At 47.2% G+C, this 24,464-nt stretch overlaps 1 protein-coding gene across 6 annotated transcripts in view; it reads right to left on the bottom strand.

Moving 5' to 3' along the window:
• NINL (ninein like) overlaps positions 1-24,464 on the bottom strand; it is a 155,538-nt gene that overhangs the window by 32,651 nt on the left and 98,423 nt on the right. For all 6 annotated transcript variants that reach the window (XM_054695902.1, XM_037493573.2, XM_037493581.2 and 3 more), the window contains 7 exons: positions 23,627-23,763; positions 22,106-22,246; positions 13,526-13,700; positions 12,696-12,806; positions 11,960-12,040; positions 3,997-4,126; positions 1,683-1,792 (listed from right to left, as the gene is read on the bottom strand). In XM_054695902.1, the coding sequence (XP_054551877.1) occupies positions 1,683-1,792; positions 3,997-4,126; positions 11,960-12,040; positions 12,696-12,806; positions 13,526-13,700; positions 22,106-22,246; positions 23,627-23,763 (885 nt within the window). The remainder of the gene's footprint in view (positions 1-1,682; positions 1,793-3,996; positions 4,127-11,959; positions 12,041-12,695; positions 12,807-13,525; positions 13,701-22,105; positions 22,247-23,626; positions 23,764-24,464) is intronic.

Raw genomic sequence — 24,464 nt, 5'->3', positions numbered from 1 at the left:
AGCAAGCAGCCTATACCCAAAGAGGTGTAGAAGCCTATGAAAGCACAGTCATACTGATGATGGCAGAGGCTCCTCAAGGGCCCAGAGTGGCCATGTGCTTAGCTGTACCCCTTAATGTCACAACAGCCCCATGAGGCTGGCTTGGCGGGGGGAAGGGTTGAGAGGCATGCCAGGACAGGTGCCTGCTCCTGGGAGCATGAAGCTGGCAGAGATTGACAATGCTGAGAGAATTGGGGAGCCTTCCCAAGGCCAGTGGGTGACTCTGGGCACTTGGGAGGCCCCAGTGGGCAAGGCTGAGGCTGCGGCTTCCAGCTAACGCACGCAGGGAGCCTACAGCATGACTGCACGTCATGTCACCTTGCTGCTGCTCAGACCAAGGCACCTGACACCTGCTGACAAGTCATGGACACTGGCCCTTACACACCACAATCTAATAGCAAGTTCATGCAAGAGGATGGATTTGGCTGGGTGGGCCTGGCCAGGAAGTCACTGAGTACCCTACAAAGGGCAAATATCATGGTCACTTCAGTTTATAACAAAGCTGGGAGCCATGTGCGTCCCCACCGCAGGGCCACCATGGAGATCTGGCCTCAGCATGATTCTTTTTTTTTACAATTTAAATTTATTTATTTATTTCTCACAGCATTCATTTTTTAATAATATTTTATTTCTCCCCTCCGATATAATCCCCATGAAATTCCCACCACTAAATCACCCATGAATTGTCACCAAAGTGTCTTATCTTAGCATGATTCTTGTGACACTCTGGATGCATACAATCCTGTTGGGGGAGACCCTGCGCAGTGAGCAGATGTGCCTTGACCTGAGTCCCTGAGGCATGTGAAAACACATGCATCTCGGAGGAAAACATCTGAGTGACAGGACCTGGTGTTGAGAGCTGGGAAAGTGACCTGTGTGGAGTCAGGCCTCTACATCTCCACAGTCTGAGAATAACAAAAATAATGAGCAGACTTCCCAGGCTCTAGCTAGGGGGAGATAAGATTATGTGTGTGAGAACTAACCATCTGGTACCCTACTGTCTGAAGTAAACAGATAATAGTAAGAAAGTAGACTAATCATTCATATGTGTTGTCAGTATATGGTATGCTTTGATGTTACACCTGCTGCAATTAAAATAGTATATAATGAGCACTAAGACAATAAAGATTTACTGCATGCTGGACATGACAGTCCTCCATGTCTGATTTCCCTCACCATCGCGTCCCAGGTCCAGGACTCACTAGAAGTCCACAAGTGGCGCCCGAACAGGGACTTGAAAGGTAATCCTTCTTTCCTCTTCTGGGGAAGGTGTCTGGAGGCCTTCAGGATGGTCCAGCGTTTGACTTACCGCCATAGGCTCTCAACACCAGGTCCTGTCACTCAGAAGTTTTCCTCCGAGATGCATGTGTTTTCACATGCCTTAGGGACTCAGGTCAAGGCCCTTCTGCTCACTGAGCGGGGTCTCTCCCAACACAATCCCATTCTTTCCCCATGACTACATATTCCTATGGCCAAAGAGGAGGTGAGGCAGGATGTCAAATTTATACTTCCTTACAAACTGCCCCTGCTACCCCTGACTAGGGCAGATGTGTGGGTACAGACAGGTCAGCACAGCTGAGCAAATCTTTCTGGGTGCGGAAAGTCTCCCCGGTCTCTCTGCAGCCTCCCCCACTTCCTCTGACCTTGGTCTCCAGCTGGATCTTGAGGTCGTGGTAATGCTCCTTTACCTGCTCCATCATTATTTCCATTTCTATACTCACTGGAGCAGAATCACCAGAGAACAAGATGGTGCCTGCAAACAAAGGTCATTTCTGTTTATGTCCTGCCAAGGATGCCATGGGGCCCGCTCCATCCTCCCCCAACTGTCTGACATCTAAGGAGATACCCTCAGAGTTTCACAAATGGGGCTATTTATCCTGTTCTCAAAGTTGGACCTCTTTGGAAATCAGTATTTTGAGTCTTTGCCAGAAAACAGATAACCTGGTACATTTATTGCATCCTAAATCCTGTTCCCTAACAATAGCAGGTACACAGAAGAGCTGGGGAGATTTTGGATGGAGTCTGGCTCTGGGGCAACATGTGCTCTGTGATGCTTCCCCTTTCCTTGGAAGCCCTACTTAACTTATTACATCATAAATGTGATGTTGAAATCCGATAGAGGTTTCAACATCAGGTTGAAAGGGTCATCGGAAAGGGGCTGTGAGTGACACTTGTTCCAGAAGATTCTTCTCACCACAATGTCAGATGTTCAGTTAGTTTATTTTGATGAGGCCATGTCGAGTCACAAGTATCACCAACACTCCCAGAGACACCACGGATTCCCAACACTGCTTGTGGTGGGGGCCTGCCAGAGGGTTGACTTAGGATGTGGCTTGTGGCCAATGCTAGGGTCTCATCTGTGCTGCTCTAGGGGCCAGGAGTGCAGAAAAGACATAGCCTCTCACTCTATCTCCTCCCACTTCCCAAATTATTTTCTATGAAAAAAGGTGAAAGGAACAGGAACATAGGGCCCAAGAGAACTCAGGATAAGCACCCTAAGAGAAAAAACATCCAGTTGCCCTGGCAACCAGCAGCTGGCACCTGGATCTGGCCGTGTGGGCCCAGAAGAACAGGCACCTACCAGGACTGGCTCCAGGGGACACACAGTCCCGCTCATACATAGGTACCACACAATCTGCCTTGACTCTGCTGGCATAAATGCCCTCCAGAAGCACAGACCCTCTCCTCCTTGGAAAGGTCTAATTGAACTTCTGTGGTCAGGGGGAAGGGGCAAAGAGGAAGAGAAAATTGGCTGGGAGTTAGCTTTGGTTTTTATCAGTGCCAGCATGAAGCGTAGGGTTGCCGTCTCAAGTCACAGTCCCAGGCCTTCTGGACAAGGACGATCTTGGTATAGGACCCCAGCCCTACTGCCCCCTGGATTACAGGGCTGGGGTTCTTGACAAGGGTCACAATGTCTGTGCAGCTCAGTTTCCTCCTGGGACACAAGGTGGTAGCAATCACCTCTTTCCCAGAGACCAGGCTGCAGAAAGAACTGGTCTCATATCACACTCACCTAGAGATTTAAAAACATCCAACGGCTGGCCACACCCCAACAGCTCCTGGGTGAGGGTGGTCAGGTGGGGGATCTCAGGAGCCCTCATGTTGCACTAATGCAGTCACAAGTGAGGTCCCTTCAGGGCTGAGGAAGCTGTGCGCCCCATGCATGATAGCCCCATGAACAGAAACTTGGTCTTAGGAAGTAGCTTTAGGATATGGAACTCCAAGTGCTCTCCAGGTTGGAGATGGAAGAGGATGTTCCCCAACACACTGTGACTTTGTGATATGTGACCAACAGATGTTCCCAGGGATTCCCCACCAGGAGCGCTGTGTGCAGCGCCATATGCATCATGTGAACCCACAGATGCCCACCTGTACAATTGCCAGGAAGGGTAGCAACCAGCTAACCTCACCCTGTCCTGTGGAATCAGAGCTCCCCATTCTGATCTGGGGGTTTCTTGGTGCATGGCGCTCACCCCAAAACTCATAGGTTGAGTTAGGAAACATGAGGACCTGTCCTATGGGGTTCCTCCCACAGGGCCATCCCTCTGCCCCACTCAGACCCCAGTGCACATCATCCAGGGCAGCAAATGTTGAGGGATGAGACCTCCATGACAATGGCAAGTCCAGGATGCATTTTACAGGTTAGTACATCCTCTCCTTGCTGAGCTGTCAGGTGAGCTCCCTCCTCTCCAGATGACTGTCATCTGTGTCCAGCCAGTGGTGATGGTGCATCCTGGGGCATCTCCCACACCTTCCCTGAGGTTATGGCAAGGTCATCCTAACCTTCATCATTTTTACTCAAATGATTAAGCCCTCTAGCCCCTATACCTCCCTGGGGCTCTCTGGGAGTTGTGTAAACCCTTGGCTACGGTTCCTGGGGTCCTTCTGCAGGTGGCATCCTGGGAACCTGATGAGCTGTGTGGCAGGCCCACCACCTTCCCAGGACCAGGTTCCTACCTGCTGGACTGAGCCCAGGAAGCAGCTGACCCTCCGGCTGTGTGCGGGAGTGACTTCGGGGACTTGGGGGCAACCGTGCCCGCAGGCCTTCCAGGGCAGCCTGTAGCTCGTCATTGTGGTCCTGCAGGTCCTGTGGGGCAGAGCAGACACCACCTCCAGCTACACAGCCACTGGCCTGTGGAGCAGTGTGCCACAGGGACAGGGCCCCTGAGTGCCCCTGTGGCTAAGCCTGCTGCAGGGCAGACAGGGTTCCGGTGCCTACTCAAACTGCATTCAAAGTTCCTGACCACAGGTGAGCAGAACAAAAGCAGGTTGTCTTCTTTCCTATGTCCAGCATCACTTTCTGTCACTGATATATGGGAGGGGCTAAATAAAGAGTGGAGTGGAAATGCAGGAGAAATGAAGAAAGAGAGAAACATCAACTACACCTGAATACTTGTTTAAAATGGGTGATGCTGGTCACTTGTAATCAGGGAAATGAAAATCAAAACTACAATGAAATCCATCTTTAATATGTGAGAATGGCACATATTAAGAAAACTAGCAACGACAAATGTTGGCGAGGATATGGAGAAAAAGGAACTCTCCTGCACTGCTGGTGGGAGTGCAAACTGGTCCAACCACTATGGAGAGCTGTGTGGAGATTCCTCAACCTGCTAAAGATGGAGCTTCCATATGATCCAGCAGTTCCATTCCTAGGTATTTACCCAAAGGACACAGAAACATTAATTCCAAAGGGTACCTGCACCCCTATGTTTATAGCAGCACTATTTACAATAGCTAAGCTATGGAAACAACCCATATGCCCCAAAATAGATGATTGGATCAAGAAGATGTGGTACATATACACAATGGAATATTACTCAGCAATCAAAAAAGATAAACACATGCAGCTTGCAGCAACATGGATGGAGCTAGAAGGGATCATGCTCAGTGAAATAAGTCAGAAAGAAAAAGACAAATACCAGATGGTCTCACTCATAGCAGGAATTTAGAAAACCTAAATAAGGGACCAGGAAAAAGATGAATTATAATAAAGTCAAAATCAAAATCAATAAGCAACTATAAACCAGAGACACACTATGGGAGGGGGGTGGGAAGGAGGGATTAGGGTCACAACAAGGGGGTGGGAATTGTATGGGGAATATAACCAAGATGAAAATGCATACATTGTGCAAAAAATGAAAAATGATGTAAAATAAATATATTAAAAAAAATAAAACTAGAGATGCTAGTTTTATTAAAAAAAATAAAACTAGAGGATGCTGGATGCCTAATATCAAAAGCCATAAAGCACGGAGGAGCATGTAAAGAAGAAAGGATGGGGGCCAGGGGAGCATGCCTGTGAGGGGCTGGGGCAGGGGGCTGCGGTGGTGGCAGGGAGAGCTTAAGAGGCTCTGTGGTTTTGGGACATGTATAAGTTTGTTCACACTTTAATGAAGTACATCTGAACAGCACACCCCATCACCTGATCTTGAAAGAGCAGAAAGGACATGGTTTACAGCAAACTTCCCCAGATGGTTTCACAACCAGCACACACGTCGGTGCACACCGCTGAGATCACTCATTTCTGCAGTTAGCAATCCCCTCCTGAACCTGTGAAGCTTGTGACTCCGCCAACCTATACTGGGGTTCTCCTCTGCAATACTCCTTGTAGGGGAAGCTCAAACTAGCCACAGCCACAGGAAGGCCCTGGGACCCCAGGCCATTGCACATCCACGAGGTCCCATCTAACTGATTTCTGAATCCGATTTGAGTTTTTTTTTAAAAGATTTATTTATCTATACATACAAGAATTGGGTGGGGTACAGGCAAGAAGTGTGGAGGTGTGTGTGAGAGGATTCACCAGAGAGAGTGGGGAAAAGAACAGGAGGACTGACTGTAATACACTGCTAAGGGGAGCAGCTGGCAAGACAGGAGAGGTCTGTTGCACCCCTATTTGAGTTTTGTCTCCAGGCAGCTCTCATAATCTTCCTGAAGCATCTTCTCTGGAGGAAGGAGCCTCTCATAGAGGTTGTAGGCTGTGAGGCAGGACAGGCAGATTATGAGGGTCATTGGACCTGCTCAGAAGCCCCTGGGCAAGTATGGGATTGCCCTCACAGGGGAGCAGCCGGCCCTGAGAAGCACAGGGCAGAGATAGCAATGTTGCAAGTTGAGGGCCAGCGAGTGCACTTGGCCTCACCTGGCCTGCTGCCACCATTTCCTTAGGCCTGCCACGTCCAGGACACCAACGCTTGCCCAGTCTCTGTCACACCAGGTGTGGTCAGTCTGAATCGAGATACCAGTTTTCAGAGACTTACTCTAAAAAGCATGTAAAATATCTCATTAAAATCTTATATTGTGTTTTGAAGTAACATTGTGGATATAATGGATTCAATAAAATGTTATTAAAATGAATGTGACCTATTTCTTCTTAGATATTTAATGCCTTCCCTTCCTTCCTGAAAATAACTTGTATGTCACATGTGTGACTTGTATTCTTTTTACTGGACAGCCCTTCGCACTTCTTCTGAAACCCCAGTTAGGTATTTTGGGGTCAGATATATTTCCTGAAAATTCAGGATATTTGGTTTCCTTGGTGACATGCTGGACACAGACTTCTCAGGACCACCAAGGAGCTCAACTCATTCTAACCAATTAGGGCGACATGTGTAAACAAGTACTTAGCAGGGCTGGGAGCCAGGGTCTGTCTGCTTTCACATGGACCCCACCACATCTATTTGGGGTGCCAGTGTATAATTAGGGTGGCTACATGGCACCACTCGCACTAGCCAGGGAAAAGGCGACTAGTCCATCGACCATATTGGCAGCAAAGTCTGAGGACTCTAGACCAGTTAGGCTGGTCTAGAAGCAAGCTCATGAGGGAAAGCAGGGGAGGGTGGATTCAGCAGCAGCACTGGAAAGTGTCTGGGGAAAGGCAGGGGTGTAGGTGTGGGGGAGGGAGTCTGCAGGCTGGTGCGGATGGCAGATAGAGCCTGAACAAGCACACACAGAGAGCTAAAAAATTGTACAGAGATGGGCAGCAGTGGTGAGGATGTCAGTTAGGGGCTGGTGTGTGTCTCAGTCCATTCTGGCTGCTATAACAAAATGCCAGTGAATCGGGTCTAAAAAAATTGAAATTTTAGTTCTCACAGTTCTCAAGGTGCAGGCAGATTTAGTGCCTGCTAAGAGTGTCCCAGTCCAGAGCTAGCTGTCTTTTCCTACGTCCTCACATGGAGGAAGAGAAGGGGGAACTCTCTGAGGTCCCTTTTATAAAGGCACTAACCCCACCCTTTTTTTTCACTTATCCAGTAAAACTTAGGATTTTAATTTTTAAGTCTTTTTTTTTTCCCCAGAGGAAACATGGCTCTTTTTATTAAGCCCCAAATATTAAACTTAAATTTTTAAGATATTGAGCTGGTTTCTATAATATTTTTAATGTAGCATATTTATTTATTTATTTATTTTAAATTTTTTTTTTTAAATAGAGGCATTTTTTCATTTATTTATTTGTTTGTTTGTTTGTTTGTTTTGTTTATACATGCACTGGGTACAGTCAGAAGCATGGGAGGGTGAGAGAATTCACCAGAGCCAGAGCGGGGAGCAGAGCAGGCAGAAGGACCGAAGTACACTGCTGAGGGGAGCAGTGGGCGGCAGGAGAGGTCTGCGCGCCATGTGGGACCCTCCTCAGGTGGCCTGGGAGCAGCCGGGGATCGAACCGGCGCCACAGAGGTCGCCGGCAGCTTCGCAACCCAGCGCTCAACCACTGCGCCACCGGGGAGGCCCAGTTATTTATTTTTTAACTGATATTTTCTTATTTTATTTTATTTTATATATTTTTTATATCATTTTTCATTTTTGCACAATGCATGCATTTTCATCTTGGTTATAGTCCCCATATAATTCCCACCCCCTCTGTTTTGCTCCTATTCTCTTCTTCCCACACAAATGCCCAAAAATAGATGAATAGATGACTGGATCAAGAAGATGTTGTATACATACACAATGGAATAGTACTCAGCAATCAAAAAAGGTAAACTTATGCAATTTGCAGCAACATGGATGGAGCTGGAAGGGATCATGCTCAGCCAAACAACCCAGAAAGAAAAGACAAATACCAGATGGTCTCACTCATAGCAGGAATTGTTAAGTCTTTTTTCCAAAGCAAAATAGTGCAATACATACCAGAACACCTAATTAACAAAATTAACAAATCATAGTAATTTTGTTATATAAATTAATCCATTAATTATAGGCTAGCAATGTTTCACATAGTGGAGCTTAACTGGTCTTTCAATCCCTTCAGTCTTTGATGGTGGACTTGACTTTGATGGCAGAAGCTTTTAGGTTTAGGCCCCACCAGCTACCATTCTCAAGCAGGAACCACAGCACCAGATCTCCACAGCCCTGGTCCTTATGATTTTTTCACAGAGGGAGCAAGTAGTGTGCCTAGCATTTGGATGATTTCAGTTTTCTTCACCACTTTCCATACTGGTTCCCATATTTATGACAATCCTGACCTCCTTGGAGCATTTGAATGTCACCGCAAACTATTATTAAAGGGTCTGAGCCCAGAGTCACTAGTTAACCCCAATCTGGAGGCTCCACCCTCAAGACCTAATCACACCAAAGGTGCCACCTCCTAATACCAACACTTGATATTAGGCTTCATGGGGAGGGGGCCCTGACATTCAGTCTTTAACTGTGGAAATGCTGAAAGGGGAAAATCTGCATTTGGGGTTCACACTAGGGACACGCTACTCCATTACAGTATCCACCCAAGGCAACAGCAAAAGCATGAAACCACAGAGGATCTCCAAGGAGGACCCAATGAACATTTCTTGCTCTTTCCAAAGGCAGTCTGGCCAAGTAAACTGACACTGACAGTTGAAAGAAAGAACAGCACAGTTTCCTTGCTACACATACTCTGGGTACAAGGACATGCCAAGCAGTGTCTGTGGAACGACTGGGAGGAGCTCAGAGAGGAGGTCTCTTTTTCCTCTGGACCCTGATGATCTAGAATGTATGGAATCACTGGTCATACAAAACAAGTAAACATGGTGGTGATATGTCAATAGGACAGAAAACAGCTAGTAGGCACTCTCACTGGCCAAATATCACACAATTTGAGCACAAAATAATTAGCCACAGTAATGAATTACAAACCATTAAGAAAAATTGGGAACTAATTAGCCCATGCCAATGACAGATAGAAAGACAGATATAGAGATATAGGACTTTTCTGGCTTACAGCGGAATATCAAGGGATAACCAACAGGTGTGGAGGGGTGCTGGAGTTGGAAAATCATCATTTCTGCAACCATCATGTTAAAGATTAGAGCAAGCAAGAATCAGCGATAGATACTAAGTCCAGGGAAAATTTTGATGAAGAGCAGGATGTTTGCATGGTCTTAAAGCACTTCCCACTAACTGCTTATTAGTTACAAGTAAGAGAAAAAAACCAATTCCTTGACCAGGTAATCACATCGCCCATGTTATTTGTGTTCTAGCTGAGAATGAATACTCTTACTTTAAAAGAAACATCAGAGAAATACAAAATGAGAACATTTCTATTAAAAAGGGAGGGGAAGGCTGTGTTCTTCAAAAACATCAATGTTAAAGACAGAGCAAGGCTGTGGGAATGTGCTACAAGCTGAATGTGGCATTGCTCTCAAATTCATATTCTGAATCCTAATGTCCAATGTGACGGCACTTGGAGGTGGGACCTTTGGGAGGTGATGAGTGGTCTTATATAAGAGTTCCCAGAGGGTTCCCTTGCCCTTTCTGCCACGTGGGGACACAGGGTAAGAAGGCCTACTCTCTGCACCCAGAAAGTAGGGCCTCATCAGACACCCTGAACATGAACTTTCAGCTTCCAGAACTGTGAAAAATAAATTTCTGTTGTTTATAAATGCCCCAGCGTGTGGTATTTTTGTCACAAGAGTCTGAATTAAGACAGAATGTTTCAGATTAAAGGACAGTAAATAAGGGCCTCCCTGGTGGCTTAAGGGGTTAAGACGCAACCTATGAAGCTGTCTGCAACCCCTGCAGCACGAGTTCAATCCCCCGGCTGGCCAGGGAGCAACCCATGTGGTGCAGCAGACCTCTCCTGGCTTGCCCGCTACTCCCCTCAGCAGTGTATTTCAGTCAGTCTGCCTGTTCTGCTCCCCACTCTGTCTCTGGTGAACCTCTCAACCCCCGCACCTCTGGTCTGTACACTAGTTCTTGTATGCATAAATAAATAACTCTTTAAAAAAATAAAATAAAGGACAGTTTCATTGGCTAGCTAACAAAACTGAAACACTACTCCTTTGCACATTTTCCTGCTGTAGTTGATTTCAAGCGATCAAGGACTTAACAAATTTCCTAAACATTTAACAATCTACCGTGGTGTGCACTGTGGTGAGGTGAGGGGAATCACCCTAAGTAATGCCCACTGATACATTCAAGGGTGGAGAGCCACGATGCAAATGACTTACCCTCAGACGATTCAGAAATTAACTGTACACATGTACACACACTCACACACACACACAGTGAGCGAGTGTGCAACCACAGAGCAACAGGGCAAAGTGTAAAGAGCAGTGATTCCAGGGAAAGGGGGACCAGTGGTACCCTGCACTATTTTTACTTTGGCAACTTTATGTTGGAAAACATTTTCAAATACAATTTTTTTCATGCTCCAAATTTTTTTGGAAACAGTCAAAAAATATCAAAAAAAGGGGGCGTGAAAATTTCTAAATAAATCAGCACTAAAATGTTAAACATTTCTGCTGATATTTCAAAAAATAAAATTGAAGAACCAAAGGGGACATGAGTTGAGCTCAGTAACAGAATCATGCTAAAGGAAACAGGGGTTTATACATGTGTGAAAATCCCACGTGCTACAGTAACGTGGTTATTTGTAAGTGCCGTCACTGCACAACAAGCTTAGAGGGAAGAAAACGCAGCACAGAAGTATAATTCCAGGCAGAAAGTTACCGGGCACATTCTACACGACGGTCCCCAACCCTGACCCAACACACACCGGGTGGGTTCAGGAGGAGGAGGGTGCAGCTGACCACACACAGGGTTCGGATCCAGAGTGGGAGGAAAGAGCAGAGGTCACGGCGCACTCCAGAATAGCGAGGGCTCACCTGTATCCTCTGGGGTGCCAGAGCATCATGCAGTAGGAACAAAGTCAACTCTTTAGTGTGAAGGGAAATCACTAAGAAGTAAATTGACACACTCTTAACACCAATAATGCTTTATCTGTTGGAGTCCTCAGGAATTTTCAGAGTGTAGGGGGTGACACCACTGACACCATCCGCCTCCCCCACCCTACTCTGCACCTCAGTGTCAGCCACTGAAAGGAGTAACATCGTAGGTTGGGGCCAGGAACTTTAAACACTCAACATCAGACAACGCAATGAAGCCCTACATAGTGCCTGGAAAGCCAGAGGGGCCCTGCAGAACTGAGGCTGTTTAGCGACCTGGTCCACTGTGACAGGACCACCTGTGTGGGTCTGGGCAAGGACACTGAGCTGACAAGCCCTGTTTCCTCTCTGAACACTAGGCTCCATCAGCTCTGCCTGCCTGCTCAGAGAACGATGCTCCTGTTGTCCCAGGCCAGACTACCCTTCCCATGGAGGCCAAGAGTATGGGCCAGCAGAGATACCAAGCAGAAGAGAGAGGGACACAGCCTGAATTTCAACAATTGACCGACCCAGACAGATGCTGAAGACCCCATCTCACGTGCTCCAGCACCCCCTTCTTACTAGGCAGGGAGAGGCAGAGCAGCCCCCCAGCACAGGCGAACTCTGGGGGCCCAAGCCTTGAGATTGGACCCTCCTGGTACTACCACCCTCGCTGCAGGGTGGCTGGGGCTGCAGGGAAGGGTTTCCTGAGGCTTCTGTGCATCAAATACTAATGGGGCAGTCCAACCCAAGACAAAGGAAATGTGCCAGTTCAGTATGACAGGAGGGTTGGTTGGCAGGACACATACCCGGCACTTGAGCTCGTATTCCTTTAGAATCTTCGAGAACCGCTCCTCTTGGGCCAGGAGCTCCATGTTCTGTGGCTCCAGCTGAAAGACCCACACGGGAACATGACAGACCTCAGCACACATGCTGTCACCTCCTCACACTGATTCAGCACCTCCAGGTTCACTAGCTCGCCCTTCCGCTCTACCGCCCTTCCCTTTGTTTGAATTGTCTGTCTCGGGGCAGAAGGACGTTCTGAGTTTATGGAAGGTGGCCAAGGAACCACTTGGCGACTGTGGTGCATCCCTGCCTCCGCCCTCTGGGATTCCCCTGCCCAGCCCTGCCCTGTGCAACAGAGTGTTCTCCACCTCCCTCCGAGGAGATGGGCAGAGCCAGTGAATTCATCATGGGCACTGAGCTCAACTGCTCTTCTGTGCTCTACAACTTCCTTCCCGCCAACCCCAAACCCTTCACTGGGTCTGTCAGATGGTATTGGCTGAGACCGTGTCACTAACAGGCCAGCAGCTGGCATGTGTGTGTGCGTGTGTGGGGTCTGACCAGGGAGTATCCCTGCACTATTAGGAAGGAGTGAGTGGTGGGGAAAGGGACAGTCATACTAATCTTCTTTCCAGTCTAGAATTTCAGTAGAAAAAAAACCTAAATCCAGTCACCTGTATATTTGTTCTCAAGACACTGACACTTTTCACTGAACACCTATAGGCTCCTCTCTAAAGACAGAAAATCAGCAAAAGAACTTGCCTTATCCTTCAACACAAACTCCAGATCTTTCTGCAGTTTCAGGACCAGCTTCTCTGATTCTGAGAGTTTTTCCACAACTTCGATAATCTCCTTCTGTAATCGACTGTTTTCCTGCAAGATGCAGACCAATAGCTTGTCAGGTTCTGGGAACAAGAACCTGACATTCTTGTCAGCATGCTTGTCCCCACTCCAAGCAAGAGGCTGGTTCTCAGAAACACTCAGATTTTCAGGATGAAAGAAAACTCCTTACAGTGCAAAGCATCTGGTGCTCACTGCCTGGGCACCTTGCAGAGGGAGTGTGCTGCTGCTTGACCCACAGCCCAGAGACAATCTCGCTGCCTGTGTTTCTCCTGCCCCCATGATACCATGTTGGACACTCACTAAAGACCAGAAAACCTCTGCTCTTGGCTATGTATGCCAGGTCAAGCAGAACACACTTTAGGTTTTAGTCCACACCCATGCTCTGCCTTAGTGGGTACAGCAGAATTGGTTGTTGCCTCTGTCCCTCCCTGATCACACCTTACAAGACCCAGATCAGAGAGAGCCCTGAGGATCCCTACCCGTCAGGCCACCCCTCCACGGCTAGAGAGAAGGGAGGGGCACTGCCTCTCCAGGAAAGGCCAGGATTCTTTCTCCTTTTGCTGAAAATATGCCATCTCCATGGCTGTGGCAAATATTCCTTAGTTTGAAATCCTAGTCATTTCCCTATCACTGAAACAGAAGCATCTTTGGGCCTTTGGGAGTTCAGTTGTCCACAAGAGTAGGAGCATGAAGCCTCAGGCATCTCTGCTTCTGTCTCTTCCCTCCCCGTCCACCAGCCCCACACCTACCTTCATGACCAGGGTCAGCTTCTCCCGAAGGCCAGCCTCTTCCACCCTCAGGCGCTCCAGATCTGTCTCCAGTGTGGCCCTCTGCCTGCGGGCCTGCTCCCAGAACAGCTCACGTTCCACTTCCACCTCTGACCGCAGGAGGCTCAGTCTTTCTCTGTACCCCTGTTCCAGGTGTCTGTAAGGCACACGCATCCTTGGAATGGACTCTCCCACCTGTGGCACCTGGCCACATCCTCTTGTATCAACTGTTCAGCTCGACAGACAGGGCCACCAATCATGGGCTGGTGGTGTCCCCATCCAGACAATGGGAGCTGGTGGGTCCCTGGAGCCAGTGAATATACATCTTGGGGGCTATCTCTCTGAAGCCCCTGTGCCTCTCAACTTCCATGCCACAGGAACCACTAAATGCCTTTACTAAAATGTGCACAAAAGTGGGCCTCCCCAGTGGCCCAGCAGGTTGAGCGTTGCACTGTGAAGCTGTCCGCAGCCTCTGCAGTGCAGGTTCGATCCCAGCCGGCCGGCAAGAATCCCTCATGGCACGGCAGACCTCTCCTGCCTCGCCCACTGCTCCCCTCAGCAGTGTATTTCGTCAGTTTGTCTGTTCTGTTCCCCGCTCTGTCTCTGGTGAATCCTCTCACTCTCCTGCGCATCTGGCCTGTACCTTGGTTCTTGTATAAATAAATCTTAAAAAAAAAGTGCATAAAAGCATGTCTCTCTCAGACAGGAAACAGGCAACTAAATCCTGTGGATGGTAAAACTAAAAACAATCAGAGAAAAAGAAGCACTTTCCCCTCAAATTCTGCATTAATTTTTTGCAAAGCCATTTCCATCAACTGGAAAAACGAAGTCAAATCTTAATTTTATCACTGCAATAGTTGCTTGACAGGACCTCTCAAACCCCATCTATCTAGACTGAATAGTAAAATTTTTACTTTGGCAGAAGGCTTAGCTGTGTTTATTATATACAAGAGAACTCCAGAGCCTCCTCCACTGATAGTCTGGATTCTCAATCTTGTCTCAACTTTAAAGAAAGCACCCAAAGGGGAAGGAGGGCAACTATTACATAGGGAAAAACAGAAAGATAAATTTGGCTAATTTAACACTCCACAAACATTGGGATACATATTTGATCCTATCACTCCACCCTTTGAAAATGTTTGAAATATCCAACAAGAGGGAAATGGTTGAATAAAACATGGCAGAAAAAACAACAACAAAAATGGCAGAGCCATGTAACTGGATGTTCTGAGGCCATCAGAGAAATATATAATAAAATACTATTTTGTAAATAATGATGTGCATGGGAAAAAGGAGGAAAACACATATGAAAATATCAGAAGTGATAATCCTTGGGATTAAGATTACTGCTTTTGGGCATCCCCTGGTGGCAAAGCAGTTGAGCGCTGGGCTGCGAAGGTGCCCACAGCCTCTGCAGCACCAGTTGGATCCCCGGCCGCTGGGCGAGGGTCCCACATGATGCGCAGACCTCTCTGCTGCCCACTGCTCCCCTCAGTAGCGTACTTCAGTCCTTCTGCCTGTTCTGCTCTCCGCTCTGGCTCTGGTGAATTCTCTCACCCTCCTGCACTTCTGACTGTACCCAGTGCTTGTATAAATAAATAAATAAATAAATCTTTTAAAAATTATAATAATTAAAAAAAAAGATTACTGCTTTTATTTTTCCTTTTACTTGTGTTTTCTAAATTTTCTACAATGAACACACATCATTTACTACTTTTGCAATAACAAAGATCTAATGTAACAATAAAAGTTATTTCTAAAAACCTGATGGTGCCCTTTTGCTCCTGAGACAAAGCCCAAATGCCCCACAGAGCCCTCTCATGTCCCTCAGCCAGATTCTCAGGCCAACATCACACCTTTGAGTTTGTGATTTTTTGACCCCAGGAAAGACAGATCACAAAATTCTCCCCTGATAGTTGGGAGGGGATCAAGTCGAGCATGTCACAATTGAAGCCAAGCAGTTAGCTTCTCCATCTGATTGTCTAAAATCAATTTAGTTTTTAATGCAATTGGTTGAAAAGGGGCTTTTTTCCATGAACAACACTAAGCTAGGGGCAGGGTAAAAGCAGGGGAAGTTAGCACTGGGAGGACAGGAATGCTGGAGGCCCTTGCAGACCTCTCACCTCTCCTGGAGTCTGGGTTAGGCAGCAACTGCAGGTCTCAGAGGCATCATCAGCACCACTGGATCTGCTCAGGACAGATCCTAACACTGCAGAGTCAGCCTTGAGACTGAGGCCCTTGGCTAAAAGACACTTGAGGAGATAGGGAGGGACAGTGAGAGAGCAAATGTGCTGTTGGTTTCCTTCAGGATTCTTCCAGTTCTTATTTTTTTTTTAAACATTCATATGGAGCCACAAAAAATCTTGAATAGCTGAAGTTCCCCTGACTAAAACAAAGGAGATGGAGGTATCACACTCCAAGACTTCAAACTATACTACAAAGCCATAATAATAAAACCAGTGTGGTACTGGAACAAAAAAAGACACACAGACCAATGGAACTGAATAGGAAGCCCAGAAATAAAGCTGCACATAAATGGACACCTAATATTTGACAGAGAAGCAAAGAATTTGCAATGGAACATGGACAATTTGCTGGGAAAACTGGACCACCACATACAAAAGAATGAAACTAGACCACTACCTTACACTATGCACAAAAATCAACTCAAAATGGATAAGAGATCTGAATGTAAGATATGAAACCATAAAATATATAGAAAAAAATATAGGCAAAACACTACAAGACATACATCTCAGTAACATCTTTTTTTTTTTTAAACATTTTTTTTTTTTATAAAGGCATGTTTTATTTATTTGTTTGTTTGTTTGTTTTGTTTATACAAGCACTGGGTACAGTCAGAAGTGCGGAAGGGTGAGAGAATTCACCAGAGCCAGAGCGGGGAGCAGAGCAGGCAGAAGGACCGAAGTACACTGCTGAGGGAAGCAGCGGGCGGCAGGAGAGGTCTGCACGCCATGTGGGACCCTCCTCCGGTGGCCGGGGAGCAGCCGGGGATCGAACCGGCGCCACAGAGGCTGCGGGCAGCTTCACAACCCAGCGCTCAACCGCTGCGCCACTGGGGAGGCCCCATCTCAGTAACATCTTTAAAGACTCATCCTCCAAAGCAAAAAAAGTGATGAAAAAGATAAATAGCTGGGATTACATCCAACTAAATAGCTTCTGTACAGCAAAAAAGACATTAACCAAAACAAAGAGACACCCTAATGATTGGGAGAAAATTATGCAATCCATACAACTGATAAGAGACTGATCACAAAGATATACAAAGAACTCACACAACTCAACAAAAACAAAGTAAACAATCCAGTCAAGAAATGGGCAGAAGAACTAAAAAGACACTTCTCTAAAGTGGAAATGCAAATAGCCAACAGGCATATGAAAAAATATTCAATGTTTTCTCCCTCTTAATTAGGGAAATGCAAATCAAAATCACAATGAGACATCACCTAACACTAGTAAGAATGGCACATATCAAACAAACTAACAACAACAAATGTTGATGAGGATGCGGTGAAAAAGGAACTCTCCTGCACTGCTGGTGCGAATGCAAACTGGTCCAACCACTATGGAGAGCTGTCTGGAGGTTCCTCCAACTACTGCAAATGGAGCTAACATATGACACAGCAATTCCATTCTTAGGGATCTATCCAAAGGACACAAAAACACTATTTCAAAAGAACACCTGTACCCCTCTGTTTATTGAAGCACTATTTATAATAGGTAAGACTTGGAAACAACCCAAATGACCCAAAATAGATGACTGGATCAAGATGTGATACATATACACAATGGAATACTATTCAGCAATCAATAAAGATAAACTAATGTCATTTGCAGCCAACATGGATGGAGCCAGAAGGGATTATGCTCAGTGAAATAAATCAGATGGAAAAAGAAAAATATTGGATAGTTTCACTTATAGGAGGAATATAAGGGAACCAAATAAGGCATTAGGGAAAAAATAACAATAAAAAACATAACAAAACAAAATAAAAATAAACAGACAACTATACATTCTGCGGGGGGGGGGTGTAGGGGAGAGGGATCAAAACGAGAGAGGGAAGAGCACAAGGGACTATGGTGATGGTGCACAGGTGAACTGGTGGTGGAAATTCTATGGGGACTATACCTGAGTAAAGAAAGCAAACATTGTACGTAAATGAGCAATGATGTAAAATATATATAAATAAATTAAAAAATAACATCAATGTTCATTTTTGTACAATGTTTGATTTCTTCCCTCAGGTGTAGTCCCCATAAAATTCCCACCACCACTTCACCTGTGAACTGTCACCATAGTCTCTTGGGCTCTCCCTTCCCCTCCCCTGCTGAACAGCTCCAATTTGTGGTTTGCCTGCTGGTTTTATCTTTTTTTTTCTGAACCCTTGTTTGGTTCCCCTGTATTCCTCCTGTAAGTGAAATGATCCAATATTTTTCTTTTTCCTTCTGGCTTACTTCACTGAATAAAATCCCTTCTAGCTCCATCCATGCTCCAGCCCCTAATTTGTTCTTTAATATTTATTTATTTGTTTGTTTGTTTGTTTATTTATTTATACAAGCACTGGGTACAGTCAGAAGCTGGGAGGGTGAGAGAACTCACCAGAGCCAGAGCGGGGAACAGAACAGGCAGACTGACGAAGTGCACTGCTGAGGGGAGCAGCGGGTGGCAGGAGAGGTCTGCGCCCCATGTGGGACCCTCACCCGGGGGCAGGGGATCGAACTGGCGCTGCAGAGGCTGTGGGCAGCTTCTCAACCCAGCGCTCAACTGCTGCGCCACCGGGGAGGCCCTGTTTTTTTAATTTTAACAATGGACTTTATTTAACCAATATATCCAAAGTATCATTTCAAAATGTAATCAATATAAAATAATCAGTGATGAGATAGTTTATATTCTGTTTCTGGTACTCTATTTTACACTTAGTTTTTTTATTTATATATATTTTACATCACTGTTCATTTTCAAACAATGTTTGCTTCCCCCTACCCCCCAGGTGTAGTTCCCATAGAATTTCCTTCACCAATGCTCCCTTGCACCATCTCCTCAATCCCCTTTGCTCCTCCCTCCCTCCCTCTGATCCCTCTTCTGCCTCCTCCCCTGCAGGATGTCTCTGGTTTATAATTGTCTGCTTGTTTTTGTTGTGTTGTGTTTTTCATTGTTATTGTTTTGTTCCCCTGATGTCTTATTTGGTTCTCCTATATTCCTCCTATAAGTGAAACCATCTGATATTTTTCTTTTTCCTTCTGACTTATTTCACTGAGCATAATTCCTTCTAGCTCCATCCATGTTGCTGTGAAAGCCATGAATTTATCTTCTTCGATTGCTGAATAAAATTCCATTGTGTTTATGTACCACATCTTTTTGATCCAATCATCTATCTTTGGGCACTTGGGTTGTTTCCAGGTTTTACCTATTGTAAATAGTGCTGCAATAAACATAGGGGTACGGGTGTTCTTTTGAATCGATGTTTTTGTTTCCTTTGGGTAGATCCCTAGTAGCAGAATTGCTGGATTATATGTTAGCTCCATTTTTAGTAGACTGAGGAGCCTCCAGATAGCTTTCCATAGTATTGGACCAGTTTGCACTCCTACCAGCAGTGTAGGAAAGTTCCTTTTTCACCACATCTTTGCCAACAACACCCTACTGATTGGGAAAAAATCTTGGCATTCCATAAAACTGTTAAAGGACTGATCACAAAGATATTCAAAGAATTCACATGATCCAACAAGTACAAAGTAACAATCCAATCAAGAAATGGGCTGAAGAACTTAAAAGACATTTCTCTAAAGAGGAAATGCAAATGGCTAATAGACATAGGAAAAAATGTTCAATATCCCTTATAATCAGGGAAATGCACATCAAAACCACAATGAGGTACCAACTTACACCAGTAAGAACAGCACATATCAAAAAAAAAAACAGCCCCTAATTTTTAATCATAGTTTCACTCTGGAAACCCACGCCGACTTCGTGACTGGTTCTGCAAGTCAGGAAAGTAAGGAGAATATCAGATTTGCAAAGTTAATCCTCTGTGGCCGAGAGTCCACCGTGAGAAGTATATAGCTCTTCCTGGTAACCTGTCAGAGAGAAGCGAAGTGCGAAAGCTCATGGATAACTCTTGGGTGTTCAAGAGTATCAGCTGAACAGACTTTCAACTGCTGATTTTTAACTAAGCACAACTTTGTGATAAGCATGCACATGTTCTACACAGAGGGGAGGGGACTCGCCACAGCCACTGGCCAGAACTCAAGTCCTGGCTCTCCACACATGGGCTTTTTGGCCTCACAGACACCTCCTTATAGTAAGACTTCATTTATTATCTCAGGTTTGACTGGGAATTTTTTTTAAAGATTTTTAAGAACTGGGATGTAGGCCAGAGGTGCAGGGTGTGAGAGGATTCACCAGAGACAGAGTGGGGAACAGAACAGGCAGATCTATTGAAACACACTGCTGAGGGGAACAGCATTGAAGACAGGAGAGGTTTTCTGTGCCATGTGGGGCACCTCCCTGGCCGGGGATTGAACTCATGTAGCAGTGGCTGGCGATAGCTTGATAGAGCTGAGACTTTAACCTCTGTGCCACCAGGGAGGCCCTGTGACTGGGAATATTTTTAAAAGTTTGATGAAAGGACACAATTTTTAGTTTTCCTGAATTTTCAGCTTTACTATGATCTACAAGAGACCTGCAGTGTATGGCCAATTTGCTCTCACATGCTCATACTTATACACACTCTCACGCCCGCCTCTTGCTGCCCACTGGTACCATCTCTCCATACTCCTCCTCCATGAGCCACAAAGATTAGTGAAAAGTCCAACTGGTGACCTAACCAGCTGCTTTGGGTATTTCCCAGCTGCCCCCAGAAGCAAAAAGGGGATTCAGCCTTTGGGAACTGGAGGTGTATGGACTTGGATGTGAGGACCTGCTCTACTCAGATCCGCTCCTGCATAGAATGTGACACATGGGAAGGCAGTGGCCACAATGGGACAGTATGTCCTGCCTCTGAAGCCTGACTCCACAGGCAATGGCAAAGCAGGAGCCCCAGGCAAACCAGCTACATCCATGGGCTCTTCCAATTCCTACCCCTCTGTCCTCCCTGCCCTGTGAGCCACAAGACCACAGGGAGAAGGGCTTCTTAGTCATGACCAGACCATCCCCACACACATGGGGCAAGTCTCTCTCAGGGTCATGCTGGGAGCCTGCACATATAGCATAAGGTGGGAGGCAGAAGTGCCTATGGATCCTGAGACTGTCCATCCAGACATTCAGGGCACTGGGGGCTTCATGTATGTCACACTGTGCTACCCACAAACCTTGCTGACAGAAATATATTGCCTTCAAATGCTACAATCACACGCAATGCGGGAGACACAGGTGCAGAGGCACAGGAACTAGGAGTCTGCTGACTAAGCAGACAAGGGGGCGAGGCCACTCACATCACCTGAGTTGTTGCCTCTCTGGCCCCTGGTTTCACCAAGGCACACATGGCTGACCCACACCAGCCATACAATGGCTTTGCAACTCAGCCCTGAGTTGAATACTGACACACTGACTGTGTCCCTCTGTGTAGACAATGGGTTATCCTTGCCCCATTTTAAAGAAGAGGAGCTGTAGGGACCACCCAGGATGACAGCAAGGTATCAACATAGCAAGGACTCTGGATCCTTAGTGTCCATCTTGGGTGAACCCTTCCATCCCCTGGAGGAGCCACGAAGGGGTGGGGGCTGATAAGACCGCTGTAGCCCATGGGTAAAGGAGAAGGGGAGGGGGCCAGCAGCCCCTGTGTGCCCCACCATGAGCATAAGAGCTGAGTGGAGCAGACTGGCTTCTCCACCATACACACACCCTTCGCTATCCTTGAGGGGACACTTCTGGGTGACAAAAACTTTGAAAAGGTGAGCCATCAGCCCCCAGGACAGGCTGTCCCCCGCTGTGCAGTGAAGCAGTTCCTCTCTCTTTGCCCCAGACTGGGAAACCTGCGACTGGAATTACCCATACATTTTAGGTAATAAACCAGAAGGCGGTTTGTTGCCCATGAAAAAGGTCAAGAGTCTTTTCCTTTGGTCTCCATCCAACAGCAGAGCAGATAACCAGGCAGGGGTCTGTGCAGCCCACGTGGGAGGCGATGCCTGTGGTCAGGTGTTGAGCTGTGGTCAGGGCTTCCACCATATTCAGCTCCTTCCTGCTCGCCATTTTCTGGCTCTTGCTCCAATGTCCCTGACTCAGTAAACACAGGCATATACAGAAGACTTGGCTGGAGTGGACCCCACGTAATAAAGGAAGCAGAGTGAGGGCAGCAGAGAATTCTCTCTGCAGCACACAGCCCACAGGGCCACACCTATGGCACCATGTTCCCAATCATAAAGAGCAAAACTGCTTTTTAAAATGTACCCCTTTTCTCTCAAAGGACTCCCCACATGTATAGCTTCTAGATTGGTTCAGGTGAAGTAGGAGGGCTCGGCCCACCGGGTCAAGCCCCTGGCTCAGCGGGCACAGCCACAGGGGCTGGGAGTCGCTGGCTGCTGAGCAGGGGATGTACCACCTACTTGATCTTCTGCTCTGTGAGCTGCTCCAGGGCGGTGTGGCAGTCATCCATCTCTTTCACAAACTCCAGGTTCCTCTTCTCGGCTTTCTCCAGATCCTGCCGTGCCTTGTCTCGCTCCCTCGCCATCTGCTCCACTTGTCCCCTGACAGGGGAAGGAGACAGGGTCAAACGGGGATGCCTGCAGCAGGCCCAGGGGGCCCTTGACTATGGGAAAGATGAAGACATTCTTGTAAAGACATTAAGTAGCCAGCGCTGGCTTCAGCCCTCACTGCCACCACCAACCACCTCCTGCGGTGGCTAGTAAGTGACTGTGCCTACTTCACAGATGCATACGCTGAGCAGGGGGCTGACTCTTGCCAAGGGAAGTTTCTAGGTGCCTGAGTCCAGAGTGTGCCACATCTCCAGATGGCCTCAGACAGGTGGGAATCTATCTGTGTACCCTCTTGTCTCTGGTGGGCCTCAGACTCTAGGAATCCCCAGCATCCAATCTGGAAATGGGTATTATGAAGGAGAGAAGGCTGACTACCCATTGTCCTGCCTGTGCAGAGTCTGGCACCTGAATGGGCATGTGATTCATGCAGCACAGAAGGCAATCAATGTGTGTGTGTGTGTGTGTGTGTGTGTGTGTGTGTGTGTGTGTGTGTGTGTATGTTGCCCTGACTCCACTTGGCCTTCCTAGGTTCTGTTCAAATCATGATTCTGGGGGCTGTTTCTCCCCCACCCCCTGGAGGAGCATGAGCCTCTCTTCCCACTCTCACCCCCACCCCCCACCCCTGGCAGTCTTTCTCTGGTCCCATTTGCAGACCTGCCCAAGGTCAGCAGTCTCAACCTAATCATCAGATGCAAAGTCCTCAGGACTGAGACTGTTTTGCCAATCTTTTCAGCGGTTTCATAACATCAATAAAAACAAAACAAAAACAACTTTAATGCCAATCTGAGCAGATGGGTGGCTGAAATATTTAAATCAAAGCCAAGACCAATTAAAATGGAATGTACTTTTGGCCCAACTGCTTCTCTGTACTCAGTGAACTCTGAGGAATACATCTTCCTCTCTCCTGCTGGCTGGCCCAAGTCCAGGAGCGCTTGGCTGAACTGGAGTATTCCCACCTCTGCCCATGAGCTCCAGTGGCAGCAGGTTGGGTTTCCCATTCAAATCCCGTTCTTTGGAAGCTTGCTAAAAGGGGCTGAGGGAGAATAAACTTCTAAGCTGCTCAGTAGGTGTGAGGGCAAGTTGGTGACCCTAGAACTCTGTGGCCAGAAAAACCTGAGCTGCAGCAATTGATCAATCCTCTGGCTTGTAGGCTCAAACCACATATGTGAACCAACCTGCAGTACAAGGGCCTAACCCTGCTCTCCCAGTCCACCTCTCCCTGTTCTCCTATGAGCCAATGGCCAGTGGGCAGGAAAGGGGGTACAGAGCCCTCACCCCAAGATTGGAGATTTGGGGTGGATAAGGCAGGGTATCCCCCGAGGCTCCCCTCCAGCCACACCCCACAGAGACCCAGTACATCTGGGCACTTACTGACGGAAGCTCAGCTCCTGGCGGTAGCAGGCCAAGGCTGCCTGCTGAGTGGAACCAGTGACCATCATGAGCTCGTTCTCAAGGGCCCAGGTCAGCTCCAAGAGGTTCACCTTCTCATCCACACTAAAGTCGAGGCTCTGGAAATAGTAAACCCCACAGGGCAGGGCAGGATGAGTAATGCTCTAGACACTTCCTGGCATCCCTAAGGATGATCCCGACCCAGATCCATGCTGTCCCACAGGCAACACCTGCCATGTCTGTCTGCAAAGTCAGCCTCTTGGGCATGCCCCTTCCTCGCCCAAGTAAGCTGGTGCCTCCCTCTCCTGCCCTCTCAGTGCTGGGGTGCCCATTCCTGTTGATGCTGAGGACCCTCAGTCTCTGTCAACACTGAGGTCCTTCCTGTAAATGCTGGAGTTGCCCCAGCCTGTCAACACCCAGTTTCTCCCATTCCTGTGAGTAATGAGTTTTCTTCTCTCGCCATCCCTCCCCCCAGTCCATACCTGACAATATTGGGGTTTCCCTATCCCTGTCCCTGCCTCAGGGATGGGTGTGACCCAGGCTGGAAAGAAGCTCTTCCCTGGACAAAGTGACTGACACAGAAGAGGGCTTGCCACTTCATAGGAAGCGCTAGGAAGTTGGAGAGAGAGGCCTTTCCCCTGCAATCCTCTGTGCAGACTCTGTAGGTCTCAGGGGACTGTCTGGGACCTGAGCTGAGGCAATACCACCAAGAAGCAGGCAGAGGAGGTGCAAGAGCTGAACACGTCCCTGGAGTATCACGACCCCAATGCCTGATATCTTCTGCCCCCAGATACTCACTTGGCTGAGTCCCTAATCTCTT

Source organism: Talpa occidentalis, unplaced genomic scaffold (genome assembly GCF_014898055.3).
Source record: "Talpa occidentalis isolate TD23 unplaced genomic scaffold, MPIMG_talOcc4v2.1 talOcc4.10, whole genome shotgun sequence".
Taxonomy (NCBI): domain Eukaryota; kingdom Metazoa; phylum Chordata; class Mammalia; order Eulipotyphla; family Talpidae; genus Talpa; species Talpa occidentalis.
Note: the sequence above shows the minus strand (reverse complement) of the source record. Positions and strands in the feature narration are given on the sequence as shown.